Below are 17,201 nucleotides of genomic sequence, written 5' to 3' on the forward strand. Positions count from 1 at the left end.
CATCACCTTCCGGCAACTTACTTCCGTCGCCTGAGAGACTGTTCAGGTAGGTGGTTCGCAGACTAATAGCCAATAAAATGACTCAGGTAGAAAAGCGACAACTATGAGGACCAATAGACTATTTAACTCATTTTCTGATCCATTATAGCACCCAATAAGAGATCTACATCCGGGTCTGGAGGCGTTGCAACTGATATTTGGTCCAATAGAAGCCTTGCTGGTGGGGGCGGAGGACGAAGATTTGGGGAGCGGGAGTGAGCCTTGCGAGAGACTAGGCAGGAAAGATGGCTGTCCTCGCGCCTCTGATTGCTTTGGTGTACTCGGTGCCGCGGCTTTCTCGATGGCTGGCCCGACCTTATTGCCTTCTGTCTGCTCTGCTTTCCATTGCTTTCCTCCTCGTGAGGAAACTGCCGCCGATTTGCAATGGTCTCCCCACGCAACGCGAAGATGGCAACCCGTGTGACTTTGACTGGGTGAGCGCCCCCTGCCTTACTAGCTCTCGACCTTGACCATCCCTGCCCTGCAGGTGCATGTGAAAATCTGGGAGCATGTTTCGGGATGTAGCCGCCTTACAGACTGAGTGCTGAGCCTAGGCCGTTATCTAGTCATAACCTCCGTGTTTAAGATGGAGAAACACAGGGTTTCCATCACAGATGAACAGTATTCTACAGTGATTCCAAGTTACCTGGGGCGCCAGTGAAGAAAAGGCCAATAGTAGAAATACCATTTAAATTTTTTTGTTTAATTTGTAACGAAGTGATCACAGTGTAATTAGGCGATTTCCCAAGGTAACACAGCGTTCAGAAAGTGCTGTCTAACCTTATTCAATTCTCTGAAAGACTGGCAGACGAAGGTCGCTGACTCAACAAAATAAATGACTTGGATGGAAAATCGAATACTCTGGGCATAGTAACTATGCACACTATCTTCCTGCGGTGGGATAGAAAAACAGGGAAGATTACAAAAATATGAGGTGTGGGGAGGGAGGCCCCTCAACCATCTAAGAAGCAATATGTAAGAACAATTAACATTTGCCGTAAGGGTTGTGGACATAGAGCTAATAAATACCTATACAGGTATTTATGCTAAAATGGCAATGACCAGGACTTAAGGCCTAAAGGTATTGATATAACCTTGGGCAGGCCTCACATGTTCTGGGACTCTCAAATAAGATTATTAACTTTGTTTACATTAAAGATACAATACTGTTGCCAGGCCTTGTGTTTGTACCCTTTTGATCCCAGCTCTCTGGAGACAGAGGCAGGTGGACTTCTGTAAGATTGATGTAAGCCTGGTCTATATAGGCTTTCTAGATCCATCAGGACTACATAGTTAGACACTAACACAAAACAAAAGAGCACACCAGATACTCTACTTATCTCAATCCCTGTACTCTAGAGTCTTTCTTTATAAATTGCAATTCTGCCAGGTGCCTCTTAAGAATTGCTCTATGATTTCATTAGGCCCTCTTACGATAACAGCTTCAAATCCCACCAATATGGTATAGATGACTATGGTAAAGAAAATGAAGTGCTTATGTTTTTCAGTCTTTCTGAACTCTTTCTCCCTTAACTCACATACTTAAGACTTGAGTGCCAGCTTGACCTATGAAAGACAAAACATCATAGCCTCAGCTATATATCAAGATCCCTTCTCAAAATCAAATGACAAAAAAGATGGCCCGCACTTGAGAGGCTGAGGAGGGAGGAGCACTGAGTTTGAAAGGAGAACTGACTCCTGCACGTTGTCCTCTAACCTCCCCATATATGCTGTAGTACATGCATGAGGGTGTATACACACACACACACACACAACTGTCGTTAAAGAGAACCAGTGGGGCGTGGTTATCCACCCCAATAATCCTACCATACAGACTAAAGCAGGAGAAATTGCCTGGGCAAGATAGTGAGACCAAGTCTCAAGGACAGAAGGAGGGATGGAGGAAAAAGAAAGAAGAGAAAACCCAAAGGCCATGGATTTGTTGAACAATACCAGCCATTTGCCAAGGGTAGACCCCTTTGACTTGTTGGTACCACTACCCCTCAGCCAGCTCCACTTCTGTCTGTCTTACTGACTCAAGCTGGATCTCGTTTTACATTTTATAGTTTGCCCCCTGTCCCGTCAGCCTGGCTCACCACTTTGTTGTATATCTTCCAGAGAGAAGTGGAGATCTTGATGTTCCTCAGTGCCATTGTGATGATGAAGAACCGCAGATCCAGTAAGTTTTGCTGCTGTGGACTGGCTGGGGGTTGGGACTCATGCCCTGCTGAGGCTCCTTTGTCGTGCTATAGGAGGGATGGTGTATTTAGTAAGCTAGGTCCATATTTCGTGCGGGGGGGGGGGGGGGGGGGGGGGTTGGGGAGCGGCTAGTTTCACCTTGGGCTTCTAGATCCTCTCCCTCCTGTTCCTACTTCAGAGTAGCCCAGGAAGAGGGACAAAGAGTGGGAGCTTTAGCCCAGCCTGACTGTGCTATCTCTGTGTTCCAGTCACTGTGGAGCAACACGTAGGCAACATCTTTATGTTTAGTAAAGTGGCCAACGCCATCCTTTTCTTCCGACTGGATATTCGAATGGGCCTGCTATACCTCACACTCTGCATAGGTGAGAAAATGGCTTTTATTATTATGCTAAGGTTCTACAATGTAATCATTTGAAATAGTAAAGTTCTTTGATAAAGGTTTGGTTTATTGAGGACCAGATTCCGATCCTTATCTTGCACCTAGTGAATTGTGTGCGGCGCTCTGGTGGTGTTGACTTAGACAGGGTTTTAAGAGGAATATGTGCACATATGTATTCTTCGATGACTGAAATTTCTGAGTGAGTTTGCAAGCAAATCTGTAACAGGCCCTATTTGTTATCTTTTAACATTTTCTCTCTGTGTTCAGTGTTCCTGATGACCTGCAAGCCCCCACTGTACATGGGTCCTGAGTATATCAAGTACTTCAATGATAAAACCATTGATGTGAGTATTCTACTTTCTGTGTCTTGGTTCCTGCTTTGTGGTTTGTGTTCTTTATTCATAAAGACAGTGCCTCAGGGTAGAAGTAAATATGGGAGGCTGAGGTAGGATTACTGTGTAGGGTTGGTCTGGTGCCGCTTGTAATCAAACACTAAATTCTATACCCCAAGATATGGTGGCTCCAGACTAGTGGATCCTCATGTATAGCTCATGTACCAGCCTTTGTTGTATAAACCTTGCTTCCCAATTTAAACTAGTGGTTAAATAAAACTAGCGACAGCCAGTAAGGGGGTGGGATCGAGTTTGAGTTACCAGATCTGGGGCTCACAGGTAGGGACCATGAGGAGAAGGAGCACGTAGAAGGCAAAGAGGGAGAGGACAGGAGGTCTCTCTGAGTTAGGACCAGAAGTCCATGCTAGAGGGAAATGCCTGCCTAGGACACCAGAGCAGAAATAACTCAGAGAATCAGCAAACAGCAAGGATTTGGGGAGCATGATTGGAGTAGTAGCCAAGCTAGCACGAGAGATTTAGATTAGGGGTCCCCCAGTAATTGTGCAGAGCCTGATAAATATCATATTATTTATGTCTCATTTTTTGAAGCCAGATGGAAATAAGTTTAATTGTATTATTCTACATTGCTGCAAGGTTTTTTTGTTTCTTTGTTTTGTATGTTTATTTTGGTTTTTTTGAGATAGGGTTTCTCTGGGTAGTCTTGGCTATCCTGGAACTTCCTCCATAGACCAAGCTGATCCTGGAACTTCCTCCATAGACCAAGCTGACCTCAAATCAGAGATCCTCTTGCCTCTGCCTACCAAATGCTGGAATTAAAGGCCTGCTTAGTGGGTTGGTGCAGGTTTGAGGAAGTGTAGGCTACACAGTGAGTTCTAGAGCAGTTCAAGCTCCGTAGGAAACCTCTGTCTCAGGAAAGACTGCTAGGCCGGTGAGATGGGCTTCATCAAATAAGGATGTTTGCTGCACAAGCCCTGACAGCCTGAAACTTGGTCGCTGGAACCCAGGTAGAAATACAGTTTGAGAATCAGCTGCACAAGTTTGTCCTCTGGCCTCCTTAAGTGCACCATGGTGCGCATACACACACACGCGCGCACACACACACACACACACACACACACACACACACACACAAATAATAATTAAAAAATAAACTAAAAAAAAGTCCTTGCTGCTAAGCCTCAATCTTCAGGCTAGAAGGAGAAAACTGACTGAAGCGGGCAGTGGCACACATGCCTACACTCACACAATAAATACAATTAATTCTCTTTTTTTTAGTTATTTAAAAAAAAAAAAAGCCGGGCGTGGTGGCGCACGCCTTTAATCCCAGCACTTGGGAGGCAGAGGCAGGCAGATTTCTGAGTTTGAGACCAGCTTGCTCTACAGAGTGAGTTCCAGGACAGCCAGGGCTATACAGAGAAACCATGTCTCTAAAAAAACCAACCCCACCCCCCCCAAAAAAAAAAGATTGATGGCCATTACAGCTGGGAAATTCCAGGGGAAGTTCCAGCTCCTGATTAATTTACAAATACTTATTTTAATTCCCCCCACCTTTTCCCCTCCTCCACAAAAGTGTTTTTTGTTTGTTTGGGTTTTTTTTTGTTGTTTTTTTTTGTGGTAAAGTGAGTGCCTCGGATGTATTAGGCACTGGATTCAATCCCTGGCACGGACAGACAAACCTGGAAATGTTGTCAGGGTACCTGTATGGGAAAGGGGAAGCCCGGGACCGTCATCCGTCTGAACCTTCTCAGATGCCTAGGTGACTTACCCTCTTTCTCTTCCCTCTGTGTGGTAGGAGGAGCTGGAGAGAGACAAGAGGGTCACTTGGATTGTGGAGTTCTTTGCCAACTGGTCTAATGATTGCCAGTCCTTTGCTCCCATCTATGCGGACTTGTCCCTCAAGTGAGTATGCACAGTGAGGCATATCAGTAAGAGAAACTCTGTAACGCCTTTCCTTTGTCCTTAAACTTCACACATCCAAAGTTGTTTTTCCCTTTCTCACCTAGGTAGCTATACTTTGACTTCCCTCGATCCATCTCTTTATTTTTCAGTATGTTAAATAATATATTTTTTTCGCAGGTACAACTGTTCAGGGCTAAATTTTGGGAAGGTAGATGTTGGACGCTACACTGACGTTAGCACACGGTATGTAGATGCTTGGGCTAAAGACCTGAGTGAGGATTACTGGAGTGATATAAGTAATGTATACAGGTGCACTGTACAGAGTCCTCATCTGACCCTGTAGGTACAAAGTGAGCACATCACCCCTCACCAAACAGCTCCCTACCCTGATCCTGTTCCAAGGTGGCAAGGAGGTAATTCGTCGGCCACAGATTGACAAGAAAGGACGAGCTGTCTCTTGGACCTTTTCTGAGGTACGTGAAACACATGGGCAGTGGTTTGGAGAAAGATACACAACAGTGAATGGGCTTTATACTTAGTCTGGGTTTAATCCTGAATTCTGACACTTGCCCACTGTTTTGAGGATGTAGATTAGTTACAGGATGTCACCTATTAAGTCAGCAGATTTATGTTATATGCTGCTCATGCTGAGGAAAAATGTAAAGACTTGGTCTGTCAAGTGCCTGTATTCATTCTGTAGCCAATTAGGTTCCTCATCGCTAAACTTGAGTAAGTGGGAGGCAGTACCACCTGGCTCATATTGCTTTACAATTGCATGTAGATAGAATTCTTGGCACAATAACTGGCCTCTAGTGAACACTTATGTATCAGAACAAAGGTAGGTTAGGGCAGATAGCTGCCCTCTGATTCCTCTGGCTTATAGGCTGTGCTTAGTTAAATACTTCCTGCTCCTGATCTCTGAACTTTACCTTCCCACTAGCCGTTGATGTGTTCATCTCTTTTGCATAGGAGAATGTGATTCGAGAATTCAACTTGAATGAGCTATACCAACGAGCCAAGAAGCACTCAAAGGGTGGAGACATGTCAGAAGAGAAGCCTGTGGACCCTGCTCCCACTACTGTGCCAGATGGGGAAAACAAGAAGGACAAATAGGATCCTGCATTGTTGTTGCTTCCTCTCCTGTCAATTTCAGGAACCTTTGAGGCCCAGTTCCAGCTATAACCACAATCCTTGCCTGAGGCCTTTTGATTTCTGTTTGGCTGTGCCTGGGTGGGGGCACTGTGCCTGCTTCTGATTTTGAAAGAAGCATCCTGGGAACCATGAAGTATTCTACTATGAAGGGCGCATCTGCCCTGGCCAACTGTTTCTCGAAGGGAGTGATCTTATCGATAGAGATAGAAATGGTTTCCCTCCAAGGTTGGGTCAATGTGTAAATTGCTATTCAACACTTGGATATTACCAGTCTGTGGTTTAATTATTCCTCCTAGTGAGCTTGCAAAGCATAGACTAAATTAAACCCTAATGTTAGATGTCAGTATAAAGCACTTAGAATTTTTCCTCAAGGACCCCTCTTCCTTTAGGCCTTTCTGTCTTGATCTGTGCATTAAGAAATTTAAGTTTGGGGTTGGAGAAATGGCCCATCGATTAAGAAAGAGCACTGGTGGCTGCTTTTCCAGAGATCCTGAGTTCAATTCCCAGCAACCACATGATGGTTCATAATGGGATCTGATGCCCTCTTCTGGCATGCAGGCAGAATACTATATATAATAAGTAAATCTTAAAGAGAAAGGAATTTAAGGGGTTGGAGAAATGGCTCAGTGGTTAAGAGAAATGGCTGTTCTTCCAGAGGACCCAGGTTTGATTCCTAGCAGCACATGGAGGCTAAACCGCCTGTAACTCTAGTCTCAGGGGCTCCTTGACCTTGGCTGGCACTGTATGCATGTAGTGCACGAACACATGACAGAGGAACACACAAAAGGCTTGTATGTGTTATCATTCAAGGTCACTGTTCCCAATGAAAAGCCTTCAACCATGATTTTCATCATTGGAAATAGAATTGAATGGCCACCCTGTGTTGTGGGAACTGAGAAGAAGGGCAATATAAACCTGAGAGGTTCCTTTGTGTGGTGGGGCCTGAAGAAGAAAGCCCCATGGCTGGACAGCTGTTCTCTCCTCCTATCCCACAGCTTTCCTTAATAAAGGGACTGTTCTTTTGATTGCCTTGGTGTTTTTCCTTTATTAGTGGGCAGCTGCCGGGGGACTGCTTTTTTTCTTTGTTTGGTTTTTTTAATCCTAAAATTGAATATCTAACCCAGGGACTCTAAAAGCCAAACACCTCTAGACCTCAGCTTCCTTTTTAAAGTTGTGGATGAGGGTCTTGATCAGTTGGAGAGATGAACCCTAACTCACCATCCTCTTGATTTCACCTGGGTGTCTGAGAAGATAGGCACCAGCTACAGCGTCTGAATTGTAAATGGCTCGGGTTCAAAATACACTTAACCGTTTCGTTTGGTTTCACCGCGTGGAGATGTGGAGTAACAATGTCCGTGCGAAGTAGAATTCTGTAGTCTTAGTCTATGTACAAACGCCCTGGAAATGTGGAGTAGACTTCCCTGAGATTGGTCTGGGGATCCTTGGGTAGGAGGAGGTATAGATACCGAAAACCCCCAGCCAAAAGAGGCTTTCAAGACTCCTCAGTCTCCGCCCAAGACAGACCCCCTCACAATGTGGTTTGATCCGGATTTCCGCGCCGACTCCCTTTTGATAGCTAGTTGTGCTTGAAGGTCCCGCCTTCAGATCACGTGTTCTTCCCCCTCCCCCGCACTCTTCCCTTTGCTGCGAGATTTGAATTTTGCATCTGTGATTCCTGGCTGCTGGTTTGTCCCTCCGGAGTTGCGTCTCCCTTATTCCACCAACGCTCCATCCCCGAGATCCGTGCCATGGCCCCCCACGGAAGAAAGCGTAAGGCGGGGGCCGCGCCTATGGAGACGGCGGACAAGCGCGAGAAACTGGCGGAGGGCGCGACCGTGGTCATTGAGCATTGGTGAGGGGTTGGGGAGTCGAGGAGGGCGGTAAAGAGTTGGCTCTAGCGGCTGAGACCAGAGACCCCATTTGCAATCGCTTGTGTCTGTAGTACGAGCTGACGCGTGTACGGCCGCCATGCTGCTGCCTTGAGCCAGGCTCTGCAACTGGAGGCCCCAGAGCTACCTGTGCAAGTGAACCCGTCCAAACCGCGGAGGGGCAGCTTCGAGGTGACGCTGCTGCGCTCGGACAACAGCCGTGAGTGGAGGCCGCGATTGGTGGTGGTGGTGGTGGGGGGGGGGGGGGGCGGCGGCAAGAAGCGATTCCCGGCCACCTGATAAGTGAGGGGAGGGGGTACCAATGAGTACCACCATAATTTGGCTTTATCCCATCCTTTCCCAGGTGTTGAACTCTGGACTGGTATTAAGAAGGGCCCTCCACGAAAGCTCAAATTTCCTGAGCCTCAAGAAGTGGTTGAAGAATTGAAGAAGTACCTTTCATAAAGAGGTTGGGAAAGAGTCCTCATGTTGAGGTTTGCATCAGGGCATGCACACTGGGATAGACAGGGAAGGTCTCCGTAATTTTGGTGTATTTTCCATGGGATTTGGGATTTTCGAAGAGAAGCTAAATTGTAGAATTCCTGCTGATAACACTCCCGATCCCCAAACAAATCTAAGTGCCATTTGTACTCTCTTGACTTAGTTAAGTCTTAGCCTGAGGGCACTGGCAAGTTTTGTTTGCTAATTCAGTTTTCCACCTCTGGTGTTATTTTAATTCTATGAGTCTATTGCAAATCTAAACCGTTCAATAAAGTGTGGCTTACTTCTAGTTACGGTTTTTCTCCCTTGTATTGGCAGACTCTTTACTGTTACTTCACTTTGCCTGGACTTTTCTGTGTTTTGTTAGTAATCTGTGAGATAAGGTAGCATCAACCCATCCCGCTCACACCCCCACTTCTTGGTTACATGGATTTGATTTTTGTCCCTGTGTTTCATGCATGTTGACTGGTCACTGATGGAAGGTGAAGTTAATGAGCTCCAGAGTTGTAGGTGGGGGTGGGCATGTCTCCTGGTCCTTGTGATGGAACCCTACTCTGATGTTCCCTTCTCTGTTTGCAGCTTTCAGTCCCTGGAGATGTTGAAGCATTTATGATGGTGCATGGCCAAACTTAAGCTATGCACCTGAAGCCATAGTTTCTTCCTCACCAGAAGTGATGGTTCAGTTGTGAGGCAGCCCCCCAGCAAGGCATTGTAAAAGTGTTTCAATTGTTTAATAAAAGTTCAAGTATCTGAGAATAAGGATCAAGTTTAAATTTTGTCTTAAAGAATGGATAGAACCAGCTTTGTGGGGCTGTTGATCTGTATTTTTCAGAGTGCAAAGTAACTTGTGTCTGGAAATTGTAAGGCCTATGGTGAAACACTTATTAAACAAGAATAGGTTTGGTGGTGTATACCTGCAATCTCAGTACTTGGAAGTCTGACAGGGGGACTGGGCCAATCTGGCCTACCAGAGACCCTTGCTTAAAACAGAACCACAGCTGGGTGTGGTGGTGCACGCCTTTAATCTCAGCACTTGGGAGGCAGAGGCAGGCGAATTTCTGAGTTCGAGGCCAGCCTGGTCTAGAGTGAGTTCCAGGACAGCCAGGGCTACAGAGAAACCCTGTCTCGAAAAGCAAAAAAAAAAAAAAAAAAAAAAAAAACCAGCCAACCGGGGCTGGTGAGATGGCTCAGTGGGTAAGAGCACCCGACTGCTCTTCCGAAGGTCCAGAGTTCAAATCCCAGCAACCACATGGTGGCTCACAACCATCCACAATGAGATCTGGCGCCCTCTTCTGGAGTGTCTGAGGACAACTATAGTGTACTTATATATAATAAATAAATAAATCTAAAAAAAAAAAAAAAAAACCAGCCAACCAACCAACAACAACAAAAAACCCAAAACCATAAAATAAATCTGTTTTTTAAAAGCAACTACTTTTAATCTACTTCTCGGGAAGTAGTCGTGGAAGTAACATCTTCCTGGCTTCTGTGGCAGCTTTTCCTTGACTTCCCATACCGGCAGTGAGTAAGCCCCATAGTCTGGGCTTAGAGGCACAAGCCTGTAACACTAGCTACAGGAGGCTGAGGCAGAAGTCAGAGTTCAAGCCAGCCTGGGCAATTTAGAGATCCCACTCATTTCAGCGTTCTACCTAACATGGCTTCATTCCTTCTCAAACCTTCTTTGAATACAACCACAAACGGTGCTTGAAGTTTTCTTGAATTTTCAGTGAGTATAAGATATCTCATGAACTGAGAGGCTACTCATAACTATTCTTATGACCTGAGTTGGGCACCACATAGTTTTGTCACTGAAAAATGGATTACAAAGAAATTGCTTTGTTCATAATTTTCTAACCATGGTATTGCTATTTGACTTCTGCCTGGTTCGGAAACCTGAGGAGGGGAGATCAGTTCTGAGGAGGTGCTTGCTTTTCTTCCAAGAAAGCCTTCTGTTGATGAACAGTTATCACCCTCCCAGGAGCTCTAACCTGCCCTCCTGCCTCCACTATGTTAGTATATCTACCTCAGTTTCTGACTCTGAGGAAGGGTCAGGCCAAACAGAGGGAACACTAGTGGGCCCCAGCTTCCTTTCCACTGTCCAGTCTACCACATCAATCTCTTCATCTTCAGAACTGCCAGGAAATGGATCCAGCTGTTCAGGATTGGCAGACACTTCTCTGACTGCCTTGGGAACAGGACACAATACATCATCCATGCCTAGAGACACTTCCAGACCTGTCTCTGCCCAGTTTGAGCATGGAGGAGAGAGATGATTATAAGATCTCTGTGAAGGGTCAGAGGAGTCAAAGTGGAGAAGTTTTTCTCCCTGACCATCCAGTGGCTGGGAGCTGGTAATTTCAAGGTCTGGAGTCCAAGAGCCTCTTAGTGAAAGTGCCTCTCTACTCACCTCAGAGGGCATGACAAGGGGGCTAAGGGACTCAAATGATTCTGTGTTCTCAGAGCCCATGACAAGGGGACTAAAGGGCTCAACTGGCTCTTTGTTCTCACTAACTGGTTCCTTTTCCAATCCTGTGAGGTCTCTGGGCCAGAGTTCCATGTCTGGCAAACACCATTCTTCCCCTTCAATCCAATTCTTTCCTGTTTCTGACAGGTGATAACTTGGGGTCCTGCAGCCTTGAGACCCAGGACTCTCCAAAGATCCCACTGGTGGCTCAACATTTGAGCCACATAGCATAAAATCCAAAATCTCTTCCAGTTCACTGGTAGCTGCGGCACTTGTGATTCGATACTGCTCAGCCTCACAAGGTTGGCCAAGCAAGGTTGTGTCGAATGTGTAGGGCTCTCTGCAGTCAATATTCAAGTCAGATTCCTTCCCTGTCAGCATTGGACTAGACACAAACTCTGACTTCACCACAGGGTGGTCTGGGGAGTGGCTAGCAGAGAGCAGAATGTCTTGAAGCCTAGGGCTCTCTGGGGAGTCCTGACACAGTTGTATTCTAGCAGGTATTTCCTGCTCATTAACTGAGGACAGCAGAGTTCCAGGAGGCTCTTCTACATCTGAGGGTTCTAGGATCTGGGAGCTATCTTGAGTGTTTCTGAGGGGAGGCTCCTGTACCACCTCCCAGCAGGTACCATTGACAATCTTCCTAAGTTTTACTCTTCCAACCTGCCCCTCCTCTACAGAACTGGAGGTAGGGGCTCTGAATTCAGGGCTCTGCTTTTTGTTCCCAGCCATCTTCCCAACATCAGGTGGGTCTGGAGTGCTCTGTAGAGGACTGACTTCCCCTGGTTTCTGCTTATCCACACCCTGTGCTTCTTTACTTACAGTTCTCTGCCTCCAAAGACGGCGGCCAGGGGCTGTGGGCATTGAGCTGGGACCACTTAATATGCTGGAAGGTGTAGATGTATAGACATGGGGTGAAGGCTTTGAGCGACTCAGCCTGATCTTTCTGGGCAACAGTTGCTCATCCACAGAAGGGTACAAGCTGGGAAGTACTGTAGGACCAGGGTTACTCTTGTTTTCCTTAGGTCCTTCTCTCTGGCTTGATGGAGATGAGCTGCTTTCTTGAGTCAGGCAAACTCTGGCTTTCTTCTTGAGCTGAGTGTCTGACAAGCTATCTGCATTTGGCAGGTTGGTCTTTTTGTGAGCCCCCTCTTCTTCCCCTAAGGACTTCAACCTCACTGCCCCAAGAGGACTAGGAGTCTGGGTGACAGGCAGTGGAGTTTGAGGGCGACTCTTGGGTCCCACCACTCTGGCAGAGATTGGTGCAGCAGTTGGTGGTTGTAAGCACTCTCTGTTTAGTCTTCGGCCCTGTGGAGCCTTTACTAACTTCCCACCCTCTAGCTGAAGGGTTTCCAGCTCTGACACTCGGAGCTGACGGGCAGCAGACAGCACATCCTGGGCTTCTTCCTGAGATACTTCCATCTCTGACGTATACAGGAAGTCCACAAGCTTCCTTAGTGTCTGGATTTTTAGGCCTCCCATCTCCAGCACAACCTTCCGACCCTGAACTGGCCTTTCCCGCTCCAAGCGTTCTGTGAAGAAGGGACTGCAGGCAGACAGGATGCAGCAGTGGGCTGGGACAGCCTCACCTCAAAAACAAAAACAAACAAACAAACAAAAAACAAAAATAAAAACACACTTATTATGCTTTTTCTCTGGTTTGTTTTTAGTCCCAATAACAGCAAATATCACTAATTTGGAGAGGAGGAAAAAAAAAACTTAAGCAACAGCTTGAAAAGAGTGGGAAAATATGAAACATTATCAGCTAACCAATGTGTTTGGGGCTTTAAAAACCTTGTCTAAAAGTTCAGAGCAGAGATGGAAGGAATGACCATCAAGAGACTGCCCCACCCGGGGATCCATCCCATAAACAGCCACCAAACCCAGATACTATTGCATATGCTAGCAAGATTTTGTTGACAGGACCCTGATATAGCTGTCTCTTGTGAGGCTATGCCAGTGCCTGGCAAATACAGAAGTGGATGCTCACAGTCATCTATTGGATGGAACACAGGGCCCCTAATGAAGAAGCTAGAAAAAGTACCCAAGGAGCTAAAGGGGTCTGCAATCCTATAGGAAGAACAACAATATGAACTAGCCAGGACCCCCCAGAGCTTGTGTCTCTAGTTGCATATGTAGCAGAGGATGGCCTAGTAGGCCATTAATGGAAGGAGAGGCCCTTGGTCTTGCTAAGACCCAGGGGAATGCCAGGGCCAGGAAGCTGGAGTGGGTGGGTTGGGGAGCAGGGCGGGGGGGGGGGTTATAAGGGACTTTTGGGATAGCATTTGAAATGTAAATGAGGAAAATATCTATTAAAAAAAAAAACCAAAAAGCCAAACCCTTATCTAGGGCTGGAGAGATGGCTCCGTGGTTAAGAGCACTGACTAGGGCTGGAGAGGTGGCTCAGCAGTTAAGAGCATTGATTGCTCTGCCAAAGGTCCTGAGTTCAATTCCCAGCAACCATATGGTGGCTTACAATCATCTTTAATGGGATCTGATGCCCTCTTCTGGTGTGTTTGAGGACCGCTACAGTGTACTCATGTCCATAAAATAAATAAATAATTAAAAAAAAAAAGGAGCTCTGACTGTTCTCCCAGAGGTCCTGAGTTCAATTCTCAGCCCCCTCCCCCACCAAAATATACCTTGTTCAAGTCACATTTGGTGGTGCATGTCTATAACATCAGAAGCTAACAGGTAGACACATCAGGAATTTAGTCATTCTGAAGGCCGGTAGGAGCTATATATGGTATTGTTTTAATTTTTTTCTTTTGGTTTTTCAAAATAGGGTTTCTCTGTGAACTCCTGGCTGTTCTGGAACTCCCTCAGTAGAGCAGGGTGGCCTCAAACTCACAGAGATCCACCCACACCTGCCTCTGCCTCTAGATTGCTGGGATTAAAGTGTGAGATTTTGTTTTCAAAAGACCCAAACAAACAAAAAAGCTTTCCTAAGTGCTTGACATATTTTGAACCTTTGCAACTATCCCATTAGAATAGTAGGTACATTTTTCAGACTTTCTATGCCCATAAGACTTTGCCATTTGTTTTTGTTTGCTTATTTCCAGACAGGATCTGGTTCTATAGCCCAGCCTGGCTTCAAATCCATGAATCATTTGAGGAGAGTAATTACAGTCATACAGCACTGCATCAGGCTCTAGCTCTTCTGTTTGTGTGTGGACATGCATATTTGTGAAGGGGTGAGATCTGCACGCTATAACCTGAACATGGAAGAGAACAAGCTCAAATGGCAGTTCCCACCCTTCACCTTGACACAGGATCTCTTTGTTGTCCTCCATAATGCCAGGCTAGCTGGTCTCCAAGTTTCCCAGGATTCTCATGCTCCTGCCTTCTATCTAGGCAAAGGAGCTCTGAGACTGGAGGTGTGCACAACTATATTGTTTTACTTGGGGTCTGAGGATTCAAACTCAGGTTCTACATTTGCATGATAACTTTGTTACCTATAGAGTGATCCCCTAACTCCTATAGTTTACATTTAGGGTATGTGGAGGCTAGAAGTTGACCTCAATTGATTTTCTACCTTATCCTTTGAGAGTCTCTCATTGAACCTGGACCTCACCAACCTGGCTAGAGTAGCTGGCCAACAAACCCCAGGGGTCCTTCTGTCTCTATATCCCCTGCACTGGAATTATAGAAACATATATCAAGACAGCCAGCTTTTTATATGGATGTTGATAATCCAAACATAGATATTTGTGCTTTCAAGGCAAGCACTTTACCAATTAAGCCTTCTATTTGCATACGATGTGTGAAGACACAGTGTGCTATAAAACATACATATAGGAGCCGGGATTTAATCCCAGCACTCAGGAGGCAGAGGCAGGCGGATTTCTGAGTTCGAGGCCAGCCTGGTCTACAGAGTGAGTTCCAGGACAGCCAGGGCTATACAGAGAAACCCTGTCTCAAAAAACAAAACAAATATATATATATATATATATATATATATGTCAAAGAATAACTTGTGTTTGTCCTCATTTTTCTTTGATACAGGGTCTAACTCTTTCTACGTGCTCCCTATGACAGCCTAGCTGTCCTTTGGGCTCCCAAAGTTCTCCTGTCTTCTGACTCATCTCTTTGTAGGGGTGCTGGGATTATAGAGAGTTGCACTATATGTTTGGGTATTAGGGCTTCAAGCTTAGGTCCTCATGCTTGCACACCTAGGACTTATACCCAGTGAGCCATTTCCCTACCCTCTTACTTAGTTATTTTGGGGCTGGGTACCATGTTATCTATTCTGGTGTAAAACTTCCTACGTAGTCAAGGATGACCTGAATTTCTGATCTTCCTGCTTCTAGAGCATGTACCACCCCACCTGGTTTAATCTGTGCTGGGGACTGAACCCAGGGATTCATAAAAACTAGGTTAACACTCTGCCAATTGAACTATATGCTCAACTTCTATTATTTTTTTAAAGATTTATGCATTTATATTTTATGTGTATGTATGTTCTGCTTGCATAGATGCCTGATGCTTAAGGAAGCCAAAAGAGGGCGCCAGATCTCTTAGAACTGGATAGCCTGTAAGCTGCCATGCCATTGCTAGGAACTGAACCATGGTCCTCTTGTAAAACCGACATAAGTGCTAAACCAATCCCTCTAGCCAACCCCCCCTCCCGTGCCTCCCACCCCTTTTGTTTAGTTTTGTTTGTTGAGACAGTCTGGGCATGAAATATGACTTAGCACAGGAAGGTACTAGCAGCCAACCAAGCCTATAGACCTGAGTTCCATCCCTGAAGCCCACTGGATGGAAGGAGAAAACTGACTCCTGCAAGCTGTTTTCCGACCTTCACCTGTATGCCGTGGTGCACCTCCCAGCCCACGAAACAAACGATATATGTGTGACAAGCATGAGTACAGCTTACTCTGTAGCCTGGGCTGTCCTTTGTGGTCCTTTTACAGCAACTTCCTAAGTCCTGCCTATCTTCAAGATTTACTTTTTTTTTTTAAATCCAGGTTTCAATTATATATTGAGTACTCCATCCACACAGATGCATATGTACCACATGTGTGCCAGATGCTAAGAGGGCACTGGATTCCCTGGAACTGGACTTAAGGATGGGTCTAAGCCAACATGTGCCTGCTGGTACATAAGCAACAAATGTCTTTAGCCAGTGAGCCGCCAGATCTTTACAGCCCCATTCTAGTTAATTTTAGGGGTTAAAAAAATGGTAACAGTTTAACTTAAAAAAATGGTTTTATGTTTTACCTACATATTTATCTGTACACCACATGTGTGAGTTGCAGACAGTTGTAAGCTGAAATGTGGACTCTGGGAATCGAACCAGGTTCCTCTGGAAGAGCAGTCAATACTCTGAACCATTAAGCTAGCTTTTCAGCTTCCCAACAATTCTACTCTTGAGAACAGTTTTAGAAGGGCTGTGGATATAGCTTTTTTGTAGAGTGCTTGCCTACAATGCACAAAAACCGCAGGATTGATCCCTAGCTCTGCATCAAACTAGGCATGGTGGAAAACTCAGGAGGCAGGAGAATTAGAAGTCCAAGGCCTTTTTCAGCTACATAGAGTTTGAGGAAAACCTAGGTTGCATAAGACCTTATCTCAAAAACAAACAAACAAACAAACAAATTTATTCTAAGCCAGGTGCTAAAAGAAAGCCTTTAATCCTAGCCTAGGAAAGCAGAGTCAAGTTTCAAATCCCTGAGCCTGAGGCCAGTCTGGCTTACAAAGCAAGTTCTAGGTCACCAGGGCTACATAGTGAGACCCTATCTCAACAAAATAAACACTACTACCAACAAAACCTCATACCCTCCCAAAAATGATTGTCCTGGAAACAAAAAGCTTTTTTGTCAGCGAGATTATAACATTTATAGCTAATAATATTCTTCTGGGTTTGCAGTCTACCTCTGGCCTTGAACATTTTACCTTATTTGTTCTATTGTAATTTTTCAGCTCAACCTCGGTTAATTTCTTACCCTCTGCCTGCAGAAGGGCATCACAAAACACACCACTCTGCTGCTGGTGATGAAGCTGTAGAAAAGCTACCCGGAGGAACCGGGGGTTCCTGTACAGGATTTTGGAACTGGCAGGAGAGCACATGTTATATTTGGTTAATAAACCTTCTAGGTTTTCCTGATTCAGATTCCTGTGGGGAGATAATATATTTCAGAGTTAAGATTATCCCTAACTTATGTTTTTGTCTCTGAAATGGCAAAGAAAAGTTAAAAGCTAACGAGCTGAAGAAACACAAGCTGCGAAGTTACCCTGAGGACTATGATGACAGAGGGAGTGAGTCTTGGCTCCCTTCTAAAGTAGCATAGCTGTGTTAACATCATGCAGGTAACCCAACGTCTCAGACACTCGTTTTTCTCATGCAT

At 45.5% G+C, this 17,201-nt stretch overlaps 3 protein-coding genes across 4 annotated transcripts; 2 read left to right on the plus strand and 1 right to left on the minus strand.

Annotated features, from left to right (window-relative positions):
• Positions 1 to 160: 160 nt before the first annotated feature.
• Tmx2 (thioredoxin related transmembrane protein 2) lies at positions 161 to 7,046 on the plus strand. Its single transcript, XM_029471473.2, has 8 exons — positions 161 to 473; positions 2,158 to 2,218; positions 2,487 to 2,600; positions 2,885 to 2,961; positions 4,763 to 4,869; positions 5,047 to 5,112; positions 5,213 to 5,342; positions 5,839 to 7,046. Exons 1-8 carry the CDS (start codon positions 285 to 287, stop codon positions 5,980 to 5,982), a joined length of 888 nt encoding a protein of 295 aa, XP_029327333.1. The 5' UTR covers positions 161 to 284; the 3' UTR covers positions 5,983 to 7,046.
• A 590-nt stretch (positions 7,047 to 7,636) lies between these two features.
• Positions 7,637 to 9,175, plus strand: Selenoh (selenoprotein H). 2 transcript variants are annotated; one of them, XM_021156678.3, is made up of 4 exons: positions 7,637 to 7,873; positions 7,964 to 8,109; positions 8,254 to 8,358; positions 8,970 to 9,175. In XM_021156678.3, exons 1-3 carry the CDS (start codon positions 7,770 to 7,772, stop codon positions 8,352 to 8,354), a joined length of 351 nt encoding a protein of 116 aa, XP_021012337.1. In that variant the 5' UTR covers positions 7,637 to 7,769; the 3' UTR covers positions 8,355 to 8,358; positions 8,970 to 9,175. The 2 variants fall into 2 exon arrangements, with proteins under 2 accessions (XP_021012337.1, XP_021012336.1); XM_021156677.3 differs by having other exon boundaries at positions 8,254 to 8,383; positions 8,970 to 9,173.
• A 1,107-nt stretch (positions 9,176 to 10,282) lies between these two features.
• On the minus strand, positions 10,283 to 16,923 carry Btbd18 (BTB domain containing 18). Its single transcript, XM_021156906.1, has 2 exons — positions 16,800 to 16,923; positions 10,283 to 12,443 (listed from the first exon to the last, which is right to left on the minus strand). The coding sequence occupies exons 1-2, from the start codon at positions 16,921 to 16,923 to the stop codon at positions 10,396 to 10,398; spliced, it is 2,172 nt and encodes a 723-aa protein (XP_021012565.1). The 3' UTR covers positions 10,283 to 10,395.
• Positions 16,924 to 17,201: the final 278 nt, after the last annotated feature.

This window comes from Mus caroli, unplaced genomic scaffold (assembly GCF_978045245.1).
Source record: "Mus caroli unplaced genomic scaffold, Mus_caroli_1 scaffold_2, whole genome shotgun sequence".
NCBI classification, from domain to species: domain Eukaryota; kingdom Metazoa; phylum Chordata; class Mammalia; order Rodentia; family Muridae; genus Mus; species Mus caroli.

What these genes read in the sequence shown, in the direction of transcription:
- Tmx2 (XM_029471473.2), top strand. Translation starts at nt 285, where the DNA reads ATGGCTGTCCTCGCGCCTCTGATTGCTTTGGTGTACTCGGTGCCGCGG. An exon ending in ACCCGTGTGACTTTGACTGG is followed by an intron (nt 474 to 2,157) that starts GTGAGCGCCCCC and finishes TATATCTTCCAG; the next exon opens with AGAGAAGTGGAGATCTTGAT. An exon ending in GATGAAGAACCGCAGATCCA is followed by an intron (nt 2,219 to 2,486) that starts GTAAGTTTTGCT and finishes TCTGTGTTCCAG; the next exon opens with TCACTGTGGAGCAACACGTA.
- Btbd18 (XM_021156906.1), bottom strand. Translation starts at nt 16,923, where the DNA reads ATGTGCTCTCCTGCCAGTTCCAAAATCCTGTACAGGAACCCCCGGTTC. An exon ending in TGCCCTTCTGCAGGCAGAGG is followed by an intron (nt 12,444 to 16,799) that starts GTAAGAAATTAA and finishes TTTGTTTTTGAG; the next exon opens with GTGAGGCTGTCCCAGCCCAC.